Raw genomic sequence first — 17,844 nt, 5'->3', positions numbered from 1 at the left:
GCAGCTTTGCGTTCACGCCGAATTCACACAATGGTCAATTCATATTAAAAAGGCGTCATCGTTTCACCTCAGTGTTGCCTTTGTACGTGACGCCAAAGCATCTGAATGACGTCGGCTACAGCTTGCTTGGTGCGCGTTGTATCCCCTGCACTTCACAGAAAGTACGTAGCAAGTCATTGGCTCGGCTGACATCGCCAGACTCAATAAATATTGTTCTCTCTCTCTCTCTCTCTTGCACAGTTATTTACCTCTGTACCTCACATTCTGCAATGAAGATTATTATTATTATTATTATTATTAGTATTAATGATTAATTAGTTAATTAATTAAAGCAGCAGAGGGCAACCAAGGTCTGATTCCACCTCTCCAAACGCAGACGCTGTACATGCGGTTGTCGGCTGCGGAGCTTCGGGACCCGCGCAGTCCTGTGTGGCCCGCTCTGCAGGCGGCGCGGCTGGGAGCGCGGGTGTCCAGGTGCGTGCTGCGGCTGCTGCTGCCGCAGTCGCCGACCGAGCGCCGATCGAGGGCTTCTTCGCGTCGCGGACTTGCCGCCCTGCTCGCGTGCCTCCACGGCCAGCACGTCCGCGCGAGAACCGCCGGACATCCCTGGCGGCCCGGGAGGGACGCGCGCGCGCTGGCCGACCTGGGCGCCGTGGGCGTCGCCAAGGACGCGTTCGACGCGTACGCCGCACGCTTGGCCGGCGGGAAGGATCCCGAAATCAACTCAACAGGCGCCGGGAAGTCGCTCCGTTGGAATCAGGTGAGTGCAACGTGTTGGGCCCCGGAAAGGTTGTTGGATTACGAATAGAAAAAAAAAAAGAAAATGCCGGCTTGAATATTGCAGTGTTTTCGCTCTGTACGTCAACTTAGGAGGCTAGCTGTCATTGCTGTGTGACACTTCTGGGGAGTAGCGCTGTGGGCCACTTCACCGCGTTACGAGCTGCGCGTCTGCGATAGAGACGACCTCCTCCATTTTACTCAACGCGAGACCGTTAAAGCGGTCGTCGTAATAAGTAAAGCCGGCTCAGTTGGCGAGGCACGAAAGTCATGATTGGTCGAAGGGTCATCATGAATGTGAGTGACGCGGAGGAGCGGGAAGTTTCCATCCTTGGCGGAGTCTTCCGAGTGGCGCTGGGATCCTGACGTTTTAGAGTTCGTCCGTGGTGTTGAGTGGAATAAAGGTTTGTTGAGCCTGCAAAACCGACGCGGTGCGAACCTTGGCCCGCGTCACGCCCGTCGCCCGGGCCTAGATCGCTTTCGGGAGACCGTCTCGATCCTGCCGAGCGGCTGCCTCCCGGGCTTGCAGGGCGGCCCAGAGCTGTGCGCTTTGGTCATACGACGACAGTGCCACTTCAAGTCGCGGAGGTAGAGTTCCTGTTTCAGCTTCTTCGGGATGCTTCTTGCAGTCCCACAGCATGTGCATGAGAGTCACCGTCTCCCTGCGGCAGAGCTTGTTGTCAGGGTAGGTCTCGGGATGTATCTTGTGCAGGGAAAGTGGTGTCGGGAAGGTACCCTTCTGTAGTTGCCTAAACGTAACCGCCTGGGCTCTGTCCAGCTTGTCGCTGGGAGGAGGGAGCTTCATTCGAGCCAGTCAGTGCGCCTTCAGAATCTCGTTATAGGTGACCATTCTGTCCTTCGTGCTGATCCAGAGTCTTTCTGCGTCTGTCTCGGTGCTGGCGGAGCGGAGAGATAGTGCGCGCGCCGCCGCCTGGGTAGACTGGCTGCGATTTTCCTTTTTGTACGACACCTTGCCCTCGTGTGCTGGAAACGAGGCGAGGCGCTTCTTGAATCTTAGGTCGGCCTGCTCCGGATACCTCCCATTTGGCGTGGTTTCGTATGGCTTGACGAGAGTCGCTGAGCGCCGTGGCGCAGTCCCCGTCTACGGGCGCCATGGGCGATGGCCACTTCTGCCTCTTCCGTTCTGTTGCACTTGACGCTTGCAGCCGTTCGCGTGACTCCGTACGCGTCTACCACCGCGGCTATGTCGCTTGAGCTCTTCGGGCACTCTCCGGCATCGACTAGATGTGCGCCGTGGTCCTCTCTGAACTTGTATGTGAGGGCCTCGGCTCTGGCTCAGAGCCTGCCCTTGTTGCGTTCCGGGTGCACGTTTCTGGGGATTGGGTCCACGCGTAGAGTTCGACGGACGTTTTCGCGCAGCGTGTTCTTGACTCCTTGATGTGTGTGGTATTCTATTCGTAGCTTTTTCGAGGATGTGGCTGCCGGCCTGCGCCCTGGATAGTCGTTCGAGGTGGGACGTCTGCTGTGCTTCGATAATTTCTTCGAGCGTGTTGCGTGCTGGCATTGCCGGGTAGACCGAGTGCCGTCTTGTTCGCCTTTCGTGTGATAATGCCAATCTTCTCGCTCTGATACTACTGGTGGTAGGCTGCCATGTAAGTTACGTGGCAGATCACGAAGGCTTGAATTAACCGTACGAGGTCGCCCTCCTTCATACCTCCTCTTCTCGAGGTCAGTCTTCTGAGCAGCCTGCAGACGTTCGCCGCCTTTCTCGTTATATGGTTGATCATTTCCGTGTTTCTTCCGCGGGCTTCTATCATCATCCCGAGTACACTGATCTTTGGAACCGTGGGTATGACGGTGCCATCTCGAGTCGGGATCTTGATTTATTCGCAGTGTCTCTGTGCCTGGCGTGGCTGCTTTCTCCATGGTTGGTACACGAGCAGCTCGGATTTCTTCGGCGAGCACCAGAGCCCTGTCTCCGCGAGGTAGTCGTCTTTGACAGCCCTCTGAAGAATCTTCTCGATGTGGCCGTCGTTCCCCATGCGCACCCACATTATGTCGTCGGCGTAGATCGTGTCTTCGACGTATTCTAGCTTCTCGAGTCTTCGTGACACTCCGATGGTAACGCGATTAAACAGCCTAGGGGAGATGACCGACCCTTGTGGGGTGCCTCTTTTGCCCGTGCTTCGTCGGCCGCCTTGAGATCTCCTGCCAGGAGTTTGGCGCTTCTGCTCGACAAGAATTCTCTCACGTAGTTGCAGCTTCACTCTCGGAGGCCGAGTTTCGATATTTGTCACAAGCAGGGTGTCGAACCGGAACCGGAACCGAACCGGAAACCGGAACCGAACCCGAATTTTTGCCTGGAACCGGAACTGAACCGGAACCGTATTTTTTCCGCCATTTTGGAACTGAACCCGAACCGGAACGAATCAAAGGAACCGTTCCGAACCGGTTCCGGGGCCTCAAAACTGTGATTTCTAGTTTTCGATTTCGGTACCCTACCTTGCGCCTGAGGATATTTTTACCATTCGCCAGACGGCACCACGAAATATTTTGCATAGTCTGCAGTTCCCAATGCCTGTAAGGTTCTCATCAACGATTCTAGTAACGTTGGTTCTCATCTTATTATTACCGTGCTTAATATAATGTAAATATAATGTAAATATAATGTAAAGTCCGTATACACTATTAGTTTGCTTTAGGTATTGCCCATCTTCTCCCATTATCTTTTTACATTTAAAATAACTTAAGTTTAGAACGCATATTTCGCGGCAACATATCATGGTGTATTCTTTACGGTTTCTATCTGCAGTGTGTTTAAAATCGTGTGAAGTTTTCATGTTGTTAATTCAAATGCATCCATGTCCGCTTGTGAAGGCCTTCAGGGACACCATCAACAATAAATACGCATCTTCCAATTATTTTAGTTTGAGTGGTCACTTGTATAAAAACAGCACTGAGACACAAACACTCACAGTTCTCTACGTCATCACCACTTTTTCTTGTACAGTGCCGTTGTGTCCTTTGGTTACTGCCCTAGGAGAACATGAGAATTGAAAAAAGAATTGGGGCCTTCTCATTTGCACTTTTAAAGTAGATGCGATCGCATTTTGATGCATGAATTTAAGTCGATTAACGCGGATTAGCGGGTAGACTGGGGTGGTTTAGTGATATGAGTGAATGAACTAATGTGAATTAGTGGGACTGTGGTGTTGATTAATATTAATTAGAGGAATTAGCGGGTCAGTTAAGGTGGATTAGAGGGTCGGACCAAACATGATAGCATTGGGGTCCTTGGTATTTGTAAAGTTCGCAGCGTTCTCTTTCTCGACCAATCAGGAAATGTAGTTACGCACAAAATAGCCGGGAAGTTATGTGTCGACCGCCTGAATGCTATAAAAGGCCTTTTTTATGCAGGTATTACGCTCTTATGTTGTTTCTCGCGTAAGATTTACATCTCGCACTGAAGTTAAAAACTAATAGTCTAATGCATGTCTTATATTCATCAAAAGGTTCTCAAAATGTGTATATATATGAGGTGAGACTAGGAAGCAACTAAACTGAAAAAAAAGAGGGACGATCAACTGGTTTGATGCGAAAGACACCTGATAGCCAATACCTTTCTTTCTTTGTGCTACCGTTCTGCAGCCTTCCACCGGTGTAGCATCTCAACCTCCGAACACAGCCCCCCCCCCCCCCCCCCCCTCCCCAAGCTGAGGAAGCGGCGATCACGTGCGCTTAGCCAAAGCGGCGCCAAAAGTCTCATAACAGACTCTTATCAGGCGTGGCACAACTTTGCCAACGGTCTATCGCATGTTACAACACTTTTACCAACGAGAACAGCCAGGATTGCATGGGCACCAGCTCATACTGCCATCGCCGGCAGGCAAGATCACCAACGTCGTGGCTCGACATTTGACCCGCTTAGCCAGCGCTGATGAAGCCGAGCCCGAGCGCATGCATCCTGCATGCATACCAGGAAATTAATTAGCACTATAGGCTCTCCCGTTGAACGTATTCCTTCCCGCACAAATCGCTACCGAATAACAAGGAAAGATTATTCCGCGCCCTGCGGATTAACACCTTCCCACACATTACCTCTTTGACCGGACACAATTCTCTCCATTTCGTCGCTTCTGTGGAGAGCCTCGGAACCTCATACACACAGTAGGCGGATGCGACAAGTCCACCCGAGATCCACCCAACCTACACGTTTCCATAGAGATTTGGGAGAGAGCCTTGGCCAGCTCCGGCCTGGAAGATCAGTTTCTCTTGATGGAAAGGACTGTCGACTCGACCCCTTGAATGAGGACGCCTCTCTGAAACTTTTCCTCGATTTATTTAAAGTTCATTTTCCCTCTCTCTATGAGGGATAATTACTGCTGCTTGTGACTTCACTCAGCTATTATCTTTCCTAGAGCCCAACCGCTCTCACCTCTCGCTGAAGTGCCATTTAGCAAGTTTCTATCTCCGGTGGTTCCGTATCCAATGCCGTCCTGTACACGACGTCCAATGAGTTATTAAAGCCGTTTTTTTCTTTCTAACTGGTAGGTTAGAATATGAAAGATGAGCAGAAGGAAATCGCTTTAAACGCCACCAGCCACGCTTGACAGTCGGAGGTTGACGCCGACGCCGGACTGTTTTCGACTTCTAGCAGTGCTAATGATTTCGTGTTAAATCTAAAGCGCCCTTGAAACAAGGGGTACATGAAAAGCGTAGCAGACCAACCAATTTTTTTACAATGCAAAATTTTTTGCCTCATTGTGCGAAAACAGAGGTGCATGCATGCGCGCGTGCGTGCGTAGACATTTGGTGGAACCAAAAAAGATGTTGGGCGCTCAGGCTCTCCTGCGCGCCAAAAAGACTGCCAGCTTGCCAGTAAACTACCTGCCTGCCTGGCTGCCTGCCAGGCAGACGATTCCTGCGAGGATGCGTGATTTGGGGACGAGGGGTGGCCCGCCACGAGACGCCCGGGCGGAGGGGGCGGAGACGCAAAATGCTGTACCATGGCGACACTCCAGGGTACTAAAAAAATTCTGCAGAAATTCAAAGAATTATCGACTTATGCGTATCGCTCCTATGCCGCTTGTCCTCAGTGTGAGTTTCTACTTGCCAATTTTTTTGTTTGTTTTTATAAATCCTGTCCGACCAATTATCTCAATTGACGCTGCTATAATTACAAATGGAATATTCGCGAAATCTCCATTATTGTAGAAAAGCAGGCAGTTATACGGTTTGCCATTTCCCTTAATAATTGCCTAATATTTTTCTTATTTTATAGTTTTTCAAAATTTCGTTCGACCAATTATTTCCATTTGCGCTATTATAACGATTACATTTGTAACTCGCGAAATCTGCCTTATTGTGGAAATTCAGGGTGTTACACGGTTCGCCAGTTTCCGCAATTATTTTGCATTTTCTTATTTTTTACATTTGTAAATTTTGTTCGACTAAATATCTCCATTTGCACTATCATAACGATTACAGGTCGAAATTTCCCGAAATCCTCATTTTTTGTGGAAATACAGGGTGTCACATGGTTCACCAGTTTCGGTAATTACTCTTTTAGATTTTCAGAAATTTCGTGCGACCAGTTATCTCCATTGACGCTATTATAGCGATTACAGGTGGAACTTCCGCTATACCTGCATTTTTGTAGAAATGAAGGGTGTTACACGGTCCTGGCTGTGGGAAAAGCATGCTACGCATTAAAACGATTGTGGACGGACGGGTCGTCTGCTTATAGTAGGACGGGGCAATAGGCAGTCTGCAGGGAGGCTGCCCATTACCAGAAGATTCTGGCGAAGATGCTCAGAGGGGGAGGCGTCGGAGGCACCCGTGTGCTGCCCACTGGTAAGGAGGCTACGTGCTTGCCTTTCAGAAGACTGTGGCGAGAACGCATTATTTGGAGACGATGTGCGGCCCATCACTTGTCGGCGAAGGGAGTGGATCACATGGCTGCACAGCGGCTACGTAGAGCCATGCGTTAGAGCGCAGCCCTTAAGCACCCGCTCCTGTGGTTTCGCGTAGTCCTTCAGCATCGGACTCGTTGTAACCGAGAGAACGAAGACGCCACCGAAGATAGAACTAGCAGGAAAACGGACGTTGAAAGTATGACAAAAGTGTAAGGGGGAGGGCGTAATTCCGTGACCGCGCGAGACGTGCTTCACAATGGCGACGCCTAACGAGATAACGACAGAGTATTGGCCTCGAGGCCGTACCGTGGCGCCACCTACTAGTGACGTCACTTGTACGACGCCGAATCGTGTTGTCGTCTGCTACAGCAGATTTCCCGTGCGTATGCGGAAGCGTGTTTTTAAATGCAGAGCATTTCTTTAACTCACATGTAGCGTCCGCCGTCCGTCCGCAACAGCTCAGCGCGCAGGTGCGCCCTCTCCCCCACTCCTCCTCTCCCGCATCACGCTACCCTCCTCGCTCTCTACAACAGGTCCGCACCCCTCCCCCTACACTATATAAAAAAATAATAGTTATCGGCGCCTAATTTCGATCCCACGACCCTGTGGGCGGAACGCGAGGTACATGGTGCTCTTCCCACTGCGCCACAAAAGCGACACAGAATCAAAGGGTACGAACGCGCCTTATATCCTTGACTCATTCAAACTACGTCAAGAAGCTGCTGATACACGGCAGCAGTTGCATCGATCTCGTCTTCACCAGTTGCTGCAACGCACGACCACTGCTTAAAGACCCCTTAACAGTACACTTTAGCGACCACGAAGCCGTCGTTCTCAGCGTCCAATACAACGACAACAGCAACAAATAAATAAATAACGACTTACAACAACCTACTCCTTGCCTTCACTTCTTGCGTCACAAAAAAAAAGAAAAATTGGGCCCATCTCTCCACGAGGGGGGACTCGAGTCGCAAAATCACGAAAGTAATAATTGATATATGAAAGAAATAATATTAATTAATAGTAATAAGCAATAATAGTTAACACATTCACTACCACCCCCCAAACACTAACGTTAACGCAATACACCCACCCCCTACGCGACGCATTTACTCGAGTCCCCCCTCGTGGGGAGATGGGCCCAATTTTTTTTTCTTGTGGCCACCGCCTCGCCCGCTCCTTGTGGATTTGATGCAAATTACCAAAAAAGTTGTCTGTAAACCAAATAATTCGGGTACGCAATCAGCGACTCGCTTGTTCCCGGCGACACCGCCGCGTTTAGGTAGTTGCTACCATCGCGACCCACAGCTCTTACATACGCAGCCAGCTAACGCCAAGGACGATGCAACTGATGCCGAGAAAAGTACGCTGTAAATTCATTATGAAATACTTGTGACGGGACATGTGTGTGCAAGCAAACACCTTGTAACAGCGACGGAAACGCGTCGCTCACTTATGATCTCACCACGCGAACTGCTCGTATTGCCTGGTAAATGAATGACGCGAGAACGCTGATCAGATTGCTTCGCCGCACATGCTTAAAAGTATTGTTATGGTCTGCAGTTTGGCTTGATCAGTGCCTATTCCCCCTACGATGTTTTTATGTCATGCCCGGATTTGATTAACGATCACTGCCGTAGCCTGTACTCTGCACGGCTGATGTTTACTTTTCGCGACATGTCCGCAATGTATGAACGGTATGAACGCGAGTTTTTAACGCCTTCGAGCGGGTTCGGACAAGGCTATATTTAGTTTTCATTAGGTGCTCGGCGTGATAATTTATAATTGCAGTGTGTTTTGTATGTTTACAGTAAGCCGGCATTTCTCAAGCATCAATTTCGAAACTCACGACTGCTCACAGAAGGCGAGGCTGCGTACGAGGATAAACACGTCGATAATGATTTCGGGTAATGGGGATATTTAGAATAGGAGAACCGAGCGTTGGTGGCCCCCAAGAAGTTAGAGGAACCCAAACGCAACACGCGCGTGCGCGACGGGAGGGCCTTCGCCAACAGCTCGCAGCCGGCTTCGGATGCACGTAATCGGATGTTGGGAACTTTAGGCTTGGTGTCGCAGCAGATATTTCATCGCCGTTAGAGTTGCGAGTGACAGTCCCTAACAGAACGTTTCACCGCGCTGGAAACTCTGTAAGCGCGGTGATTTCCGTTGAAGCGATCGACGATCAAGATACCTGCACGGCCTCGGCCGATTCTTGCGCGCAAGCATAGCCATCCTTCGGCCGCTCGCCGCACCGTGCGTGAACGGGCCGGCGCTGCCGGGATCGACCTCCGCGGCCGGTCGGCGTAAATCGCGGCAGATATTTGAGCATCGCTTTAAAAACCACAGCTGATTACACTACCTACCAGAATTTTTCATCACACTAACGTTCACTTTCACCAATCTGGAACTTCTTTTCCACGACTTGTGTGATTTTAAAAAGCGCCGACAAGTTGTTGCCACTGATCTCCACTAGAGTTTTGCTGGATGGCGCTTCGAGCTCTCCGGCGCACGGCCGCCGGAAGTTCGAGCGCTCGTCCCGGAAGTCGGGCCGTTCCAGCATAGCGCATGCTACACATGGGCTGGTTTCGCGCGCATTCCACTCAAAATTCCTGCTTGTCGCGCCGTCAACAGCACAAGCAGACCAGAGTAGTCGTCTGGGAAGACGTTCCACTTGGAAGTATTACAATATTATGTACGACGTGCGTGATACTCAGCGAAACGCAAATGTCATATCAGTGTCGTTTTTAAGCTGCTGCTAGCTCTTGTTAGGCAGATTCCCTCGCTCTAAGCCGGATTTATACCGGCGTTGGGTGGCGAACTTATACCCTAGTTACACGGCGAAAGTAACCGCAGTGAATTTTAACCGCGCTTATCGCAAACTGCGGTTTTGGCTGTTACACGCGAAATTGCAAGTTTGGTGACCGCGGTCACTTGATTGTGAGCGTAATAAAAATTAATTACCACACAAATAAATTCACGATAAAAAAACATTAAGAGAACCTGTGTAGACAAGAAAAGTATCGTTAAAGCAGTCGCTTCTGACCCGAAAGCAACGCACTCGCGCGCGGCGAGGAGAGGGGCTTCCCCAACAGCTCGCAACCGGCTTGGTTTGCTTAGGTCTGCTCGGGGTTTGGAACTTTCCGCTTAGCATCGCGGTAGATATTTGACCGCCGCTACCTTTACAACTGCGAATTACAATCCACATAGCACAATTTTTCACCGCACTAACATCCATTTTCTCGCAAGTGGAAGTTCTTTTCCGGGATCAGATTGATTTCGAAGGGCGGCGATAAGCTGTTGCTGCCGTGGTCTGGGCCAGTTCGGGGAAGGCGCGCCGGCGTGTTTGCAGGCACGGCCGACGCGCGCGCCGATCGTTTCCGAGCGCTAAAAACGCTTCAGGATTGCCTGCTATATCCAGTTTTGGCGAACGACGCGCGGAATTTACAAATTTAGCACGGCTTTTGTCGTAGTTGATCGGGCGGATCGGGAAACGAGCCGCTGCTGACGGGCAGTCGCGCTGATTGCGAGAGCGGTGAAAAGAATTCGCAAGCGCGTCTTGGGGACAGCTTTGGGGCACCCGCTGTTTGAGAACCTTCGTCTCTTCCGAACGCCAAGTGATTTTTTTTTTTCGCTTCCGCTGATGCGCCGCCACTTGCGTCCGAACTGACTTGTGCGATTTTGAGCACTGCGGCTGCGGAAACTGCGGTTAGCGTGACCAAACTGAGGTGGCCAAGCTGAGTTTGCGTTAACCATGGTTAGCGACGTAACCGCAGTTTCGTCTGTCGTGTAACGTAGCAAACTGCGGTGTTGTCGAACCGCGGTTCGCTTAACCGTGGTTAACTGTGCCCGTGTAACTAGGGTATTGAGAAGGGACAAATGGGCTCCACCCCCAGGCCGCAGGCTCTGCAGTGACCACTTTACTGACAACTGTTTTGACAGAACGGGGCGCACAAACTCGGCTACAGCCTGACGCAGTGCCCACATTGTTTTCTTTCTAGCATAAATCTCTAGCATAAATTTCTAGCATAAATCCCGTTACAGCTGCGTCGTCTCCTCTCAAACCAAGACCCAAGTTACATTTTCGTTCTCCTTCGCAATTAAATTCTGCTTCATATTAACGTCGCATGTTTCGGTATAGCATAAGATGCGATCTGAACGCTATCTGTATAGCCAAAATGCAATAAAGTAAGAACAAAATGCAAAATGCGCCAATGGGGACGATTATCAGCGCTTGAGAAGCGTAGCAGACGCCCGACTTCCGGGACGAGCCGTTGAACTTCCGGTGGCCGTGCGCGCGCCCGGCCGCGACAGCGGCGAAGCGCCATCCAGCAACTAAGTGGAGATCAGTGGTTGTTGCTGCCGCGACCTGCGTCGGTTCGAGCCGCACCGTCGGCTGTGCGGGCAGGCACGGCGGCTGCGTGTGCTTCTGCGAGCTAGCAGTTAACGCTTCACGATTTCCTGCTTTATACATTTCTTGCGAACAAGGGAAATCTAGAAACTTCACTCGGCGATCGTCGTAGTCCACATTGTTGATCGGGGAAACAGGCCGCTGCTTATGCTTCGGTCGCATGCGTAATACACCACCACGCTCACGGTGTTTGCGGATAATGTACCACAGTTGAGACGGTTGTATACAGTCACCATTAGGTCGAACTGCGCTTGACGCACTGAGAATTAACTTCAAACGAAGGAAATTAACACGAAAATACTTTTAGAACGCGCTTCCTAAGCGAAGTGTCACGCGCTGCAAGCCAACTACGCAGCAAGATAGGAACGGTGATCCTAGACGTCAAAACGATCGCAGCGCCGGCCTCTCCAGTGGTGGGCCTCGCGGCCAATACCACGTGCCGTTGTGCATTAGGTGATGACGCGATCACTTCCTGAGACACAGCATCTATGCGCCGTCGCCGAGCAGACTACAGTTCGCGTGCACTAAAATTTCGCATTAGTGAGTGTCGTAATCGTCCGCCATTTTCTTCCTCAAGAAAACAACTGCGGGGTATAAAACTGCAGTGTTATGATCTAAGAATAAATTAAATTAAATTATAAAATTGAAAGAAACTAAATCAATAGAATAAACTTGCGGCCATAAAGAGCAGGGCTTTCAAATTCATACAAATACGCAGTCTTATGTGTCCGAGCGAATTTTTCATTCCACTTCAGTTCGCTTCAGTGTAATCGTGGACCTACTATAAAAACATTTTGCAGTACATTTTACAGTTAAAGGAACTCTTCGGCACTTTAGAATAACGCTTTCACTCTTATCTTCGCATCTGAAAGCACTGCTAAAGCTATAGCTATTGCCAGCACAGAGCAGCAGTGCGTGATTTGCTCGTCCGAGCAGATACGCCTTCCGTTTCTGCTTCGCTTTCGTGGATTTCATTTTAATGTCGCAACTTAAGGAAAGCTGGAAAATAGCCGCTACATCGCTGTAATGACGTCATTCCGGCGGTAGAAGAACGCCAAGACTGGGGAAAAGAGAAAAATATTTCAAGCAAGTTTGTAAGTTATCTGATGGGGACAGAGCAGTACTTTTTGTCTGAGCGACTTTTTGACTCCCTGATCTAAGTACTGGATGTGTTAGTTGACTGCTTTCTGCAAGCATTCAAGATTTCAAACAAAGTTTAAAAAAGTGTTGCAGGGTTGCTTTAATTTGGCCAAAACAAAACGTTTGCACAAAGAAACCTACATTATGGCTTCGTTTTTGACAAGGGAACCTGAGAAGGAAACGAAAACCGAACACAAAAAAAAATTAACAGAAAAAAACACGCCTGCTTTTTTTTTCTCCGAACCCGTTCGAACCCGTTTGAACCGGTTCGAACCGGTTCGAACCGGAACGGAATGGTGCTCCGGAACCGAACCCGAACCGAACCCGAAAGGCTTGAACCCGAACCCGAACCGAACCCGAAAAAATTCCGGTTCGACACCCTGGTCACAAGTCGCGGCGTGGTCGACCTGATCGAAATCACTCCGCAGGTCCAGGCCCAGTATGGCTTCGCTGCCGACGGTCTGGCCGTCGATCATTTGGGGCTTGATCTCAAGCATGACGTTTTGAGTGCTCAGATGCTCCCTGAACCCGACTACTGGGCCTGAGAAGGCCTCCGTTCGCTTTAGGAACTTTTGCCATCGGTTGAGGACGACGTGCTCTAGGATCTTGCCGACGCAGGCCGTCAGCGAGATGGGTCTCAGGTTGTCTTGGTCTGATGGCTTGCCCGGTTTAGGATCACATTCTTTCACTGGAGGAGAATGAGGGGCCACCGATCGGCCACTGGGATAGAACATGTGCACGATGGATGCGGCGCCGTTTTTCAGCCCGGGGCCATCTTCTGAGTCGTCGTCTTCTATCAGTAAGGATGGTGTACCAACCTGTCATCAGGCGTCACGGCCGTTTTAAAGCGAAGCGTTATATGGCTGTGTGGAAGCAGTTCTGTGTACGCAGAAAACTCTTCACTACCCGATGAGCATGTGGGAAAATACCACGATGGAGAGGAATTGCGGCACGCTCCTCCGCTACTTGGGCAATTTTTTTGAGCACTTAGATTTTATGTACCTTCGCCTCACGCTTAGCTATCTTTCCGCGTCCCAATGATTTCGCTCCGCGAGCACCCACTCTTCATTTCTTCGGTGCTAAAGCCAGGCCTTCCCTAGACCAATTATCTCTTCTGCGTCCATTCTGGGATCTTCTCTCGCCTGGTCTGGGCTCGGCCTCTCACGGAAGCCAATTATTGTCAGGTTCTGTAGCAATAATATTAAAGAACAGAAAACTTGCTTGTGCCCTAAACCCAAACAGATGCACACAACAGACAAAGATAATGAAAGGACACAGTGCGTGTTCTACACTTGCACGAGCCCGTTGCACCTGCGGTCTTACGATCCCAGTCGTGAAGTGACGGCGCCGCTCGGCCACCACATCTCGAGGCTCCTGGTGGTGCAGCCCACTTCAACCTCCTGTCGCGGTCGTAGTGAGTGCAGCTCTCTCGGAGGCGCAGTCCCTCTCTTTGGAGACAAGACGAGAGGGCTTGCTTCCAGAGGAGATGGCGTAAGGTTTTCCGTTGTGGAAGACCTTTTGGACTTTGCGCGGATCCGGGCGCCAGACCACCATGCATCCCATCTTGCGAGGGACGCAGATCGGGGCGTGGAGTGTGACCGGGATGCATGGCGGTCGGGCGTTCGGACCCGTGCTACGTCCCAGTGGTCGTCCACAACGGCAACCCCTAGGCCCTCCGCTCTGGAAGCCAGTCGTCTCATCGAGTCTCCGAATAGGACGGCGCCGTGTCCAAAAGAGCTGCATTCGCGACGTGAGCGGGAGATCGGAACAGCCTGCGTACCCCGTGGACACCGACACGTGACCTGGCCGCTCAATGCCGCACGCCTCGAGCGTGCTTCTAAGCTAAGCTTGAGGTGCGTCAGAATGGCACCATTTCAAATCTCTGTGTCCTCTTTCTTTAGTGTAACTCTATTATTTCCACTTGTTTGGTCATAGTTTCCCTTGTTAGTTTATTAGATGCGGCGCATCTCTTTCACTCGCCTTGTTCCTCCGGCGTCGTCCGGCGTAGTCCGCATCCCTCCCCTTTTCTCCTCGCCGTGCCAGCTGCGCGCTAGCGCCGCTCTCACCGCAGCACCATCTGCGTGTTAGCGCTCGCCGGCGCTCGCTCCGTCGCCGTGCCAGCTGTGCGTGGGTGCGGGTTAGCGCGCAGCTTGCGCTCGGTTAACACATGCGCATGCGCTGCTATGCGCTGCTCTCTCTCTCATTCCGCTGCATATAAACGCGGTAACCGCGCCGCTCCGCTCAGTCGTTCCGCCGCCGCTCCGCCGATGACATCCTCCGATGACCACCGATGATTTGAATGGAGACTAACAGGCCTGCTATCGCGATGGTCGGCGTAACCGTAACAAGCACCGACCACTCCGATAAAATTTCCACCATCTTCCCGCGAGTGTAACCATGGGGTAGATGCGACGTATCGGGGGTGAACATGCTGCGTAAAATATGGACACACAACAACAATGGACACGATAACGGAAACGCAACGGAAACCCCCGATGCGTCGCATCTACCCCATGGTTCCCCTCGCGGGAAGATGGTGTAAATTTTTATGTCCGTCTGTTGTGTGCGTCTGTTTGGGTTTAGAGTCAATACAAACGCAAGGTACCGCCAAGAGCTTTATCTTCTCTTATTTATTACTGTGCGAACATGACAACGGGTATCACCACTATCACACGCCAATGAAATTTCCTGATGGTGGTTTTGGTATAGATAGAGCTTTGGATTGGTCGCTGAATCAGGCGATGACTGCTCTCCCTGCCAACATGCCCTCGCTTAAGCAGTGACGTAGCCCACCCCTTCGGAAAGAGGTTGCCTAACTCTGTAAGTCTTGTTAGGAAACCTTCCCTGTGAACCAGCTGGGTTGATATCTTGGGTCGTGAAGGAGCATCGAGAGAGAAACTGTTCAGCAGCGCAAAAAGAGCGCAACACTTCTTTGGTAATACTAGGTCCTTTGTTTCAACGTTCGGCTCGTTCCCTCTAAACCTAACATGCACCAACTATAGCCGAGCAACAAACTCTCTTGTAAAAAGAGCTCCTACGTCACAGCACGGGCATGTGACGGCGCTGTGTGACGATGGCGTGGGCTCACAATGTTCAACCTAGTCATGTAGAGCAAAGCAAAGCTTTGTGAAACGCAGGGAATGTGTACGCCGTATGCTAAGCTTTCTCAGGGGTGACGGCTTACATCGTCGGAGATTTACTGTCCAAATTTGATAGCTTAGGGCTGACGAGGCTACGCTCAATAAACGTGTCCCAGGTCTGGAAGAGGTCAGAAATCGGTTTTACAATGCAGCTGCGCTGCAGTGCGCGGTCACCACTTATAGGGAACACGGATGATTCAGGCAAAAACACGATGGGGATTACAATCACTGGGATTTTAATTACGACCGTGATGATGATTTCCCTTGTGCGAATGCGACGTTTGCAGTTCGCGGTTTACCACGTGGCGCCGACAGGCTGCAGCTTAATGGTGTAGCAGTTATGGCACTCCTCTTTTGTATGCCGTTGCAGGTGTTTTACATCGCGTACACCCACTCGATGTGTGATAACCCTGGCAAACTGCGACGGCGCTTGTTTCGGCCGGCGTCGCACTGGGAACGTGTCAATGGGCCCCTGTCCAACGACCGAGGCTTTCAGCGGGCCTTTCAGTGTCGCCGTGGTGACCCAATGCACCACAAGACTGCCTGCTCATTCTGGGATTAGTGATGACGCCACGATCTGTAGCTGTGCTCCAGCCTCTATGTGTAGAAAGGACTGTTCCTGGCGACCACCCCTTCGGGAAGCACTGCTCGTAGCGCCACCTATATATATAGCGCCAAAGCAATAGTTGTATCTTAAGCAATGGACGTCGGATAAGATGTGATCTGCGATAGCGCCGACGCTGGCAAGACAAGCTATTATAATAATGGCGCAGAAAAAAACAAAAGGTTTAACAGCCCAATTACCACGAATGCTTCTAGCGTTGTGGATATGTCTGATAGTGTTGTTTCTCGGGAAAACCTGTTGGGCATGACGCTTTCCTAAGGCACCTTTTCTAGCGTAAAAACATTGATTTAGTGACTACATGCTGGGATGTTATTTTGTCGCTAATAACACCTCAGCTGTTCAACATGAAGTTATATCGTTCTCACTCTACTGAAATATGTTGGCGTTTTCACCGTTTCTCCGAAGTGGGACGTACATTCGGCCGAGTGCCATGCACCACAGGTAAGACAGGCAACAGCACAAAATCTCAGAAATATTTGAACTGTGTGCTTTTCTGGACAGAGTTTCTTTTTAGCCTCGCGCGCGCAAATGCTGGTAACTCTACAGACGACGCTCTCCGTCCAAATGCACTGTTATTGCCCTCCTCGTTTTGAGGCATGCACAGTTTTCTGTGCGATGGTTGCTAACACTGACTATTTCATTCATGCCATCACCCTTCCCTCCAAATTTATAGTGAAGCAAGGTATTCCAGTGTTTTAATGTTTTCGCACGTATTCCAACAACCGGATGTGTGTGATGAGCGATTTGTGCAAAATAAAAAAGTTCATTGCCATGCCGACACAGTGAAACTGGATTTCAAGCGCAGCTGTTGCAGCGCGACTGCACCTACTAATAAGGCTACGGAGTGTTTTGTGCGGTGCGGTTATCTTTGCTGTTTTCGCCATTCGTGTGCTTCAAAGCTTGTTTTGTAATTTGTGTTTGCTTTTTTCTTTACGTGCGGCCGAGTGCGCCGAGAACTGTGACGCATGTAGTGTTTCGGTCCCCGTTAATTTGCGCGAGTTTTTTTCCTAGATGCATCATTACCAACTCGTCCAAATGTCAACCCTTTCATTTATTTTATTTCCCAAACCTTCATATTTTTTTTTGTTTCTTCATATGGTGTAGCAAGCCAAGCAAAATGGCTCGGCTAGCCTCGCTTCTACCATTAAATGCACTTTCTCTCTCTCCTGACAAATGTTTTGCTTTCGTGGGTATGGAGGTCTTTCTGTGGTGGGGGAGCTTCTGGCTGCCTTTGGACTGTGGGGAAGCTGCAGCGTCAAGTGCGGCCAGTCTGCCAGCAGGAGGGATTCCCATCATAAGGAGAAGAAAAAAATTGGGCAGCTTGCACTGGTGGTGCAAGGCTGGAGAAACAGCAGAGCTGGCGCCCCCTCTCCCTTCGTCGGAGACCGGCTGTTGCCCTTCACGTGGATTTCCGAACTTGCTGCTGAAAGGTCTCCATGACTGGCACGCCCGCAGGTTTTCACTTCGTCCGCAGGCTTTCACATCTCTTACCAACGTGGACCGCATTAGCACGCGCAAGAACCCGCAGCCAAGTCCGAAGCCAACACCTGCGCCACGAAACCAAACGAAATGCTGTGCGCCCAGAATGCCATTGATTACTGGGGTCCTATGTTTTATTGGGATATAGTACAGCGAACACTGAAAAAGAAATTACCAATCACGCCCCATGGAATTCGCTTTCTGCCAGTGCAGAATGATGGAGGCGTCCCATACGACATGATCGTGGTTCTAGGTCTTCGCAGTATACGGACAAGAATGGTTGTGAATACGCTGAGGTGAATGCGCGATGTGTGCGCCAGAACTTCATTGAATTCAGGTGTTGTGTATCTCCGCGATGTGTATCGCAGTCAGGCGGAGCCGCCGGAGTGGCTGCCAGTT

The 17,844-nt window shown here is 50.6% G+C and overlaps 1 protein-coding gene across 1 annotated transcript; it reads left to right on the top strand.

The window, feature by feature from the left end:
- Positions 1-380: 380 nt before the first annotated feature.
- Positions 381-16,786, top strand: LOC144159647 (membrane metallo-endopeptidase-like 1). The gene is made up of 2 exons (XM_077691258.1): positions 381-760; positions 15,712-16,786. The coding sequence occupies exons 1-2, from the start codon at positions 386-388 to the stop codon at positions 15,901-15,903; spliced, it is 567 nt and encodes a 188-aa protein (XP_077547384.1). The 5' UTR covers positions 381-385; the 3' UTR covers positions 15,904-16,786.
- The last annotated feature ends 1,058 nt before the right edge of the window (positions 16,787-17,844 follow it).

Source organism: Haemaphysalis longicornis, unplaced genomic scaffold (assembly GCF_048455015.1).
Source record: "Haemaphysalis longicornis isolate Haplotype H1 unplaced genomic scaffold, Haemaphysalis longicornis Haplotype H1 scaffold_10, whole genome shotgun sequence".
NCBI classification, from domain to species: domain Eukaryota; kingdom Metazoa; phylum Arthropoda; class Arachnida; order Ixodida; family Ixodidae; genus Haemaphysalis; species Haemaphysalis longicornis.
The sequence above is the reverse complement of the archived record's forward strand: the minus strand, read 5'-3'. Positions and strand labels throughout refer to the sequence as shown.

Excerpts from the sequence above, each read along its gene's own strand:
- LOC144159647 (XM_077691258.1), top strand. The coding sequence starts at position 386 with ATGCGGTTGTCGGCTGCGGAGCTTCGGGACCCGCGCAGTCCTGTGTGG. Across the intron at positions 761-15,711 it reads AGTCGCTCCGTTGGAATCAG|GTGTTTTACATCGCGTACAC; the intron begins GTGAGTGCAACG and ends ATGCCGTTGCAG.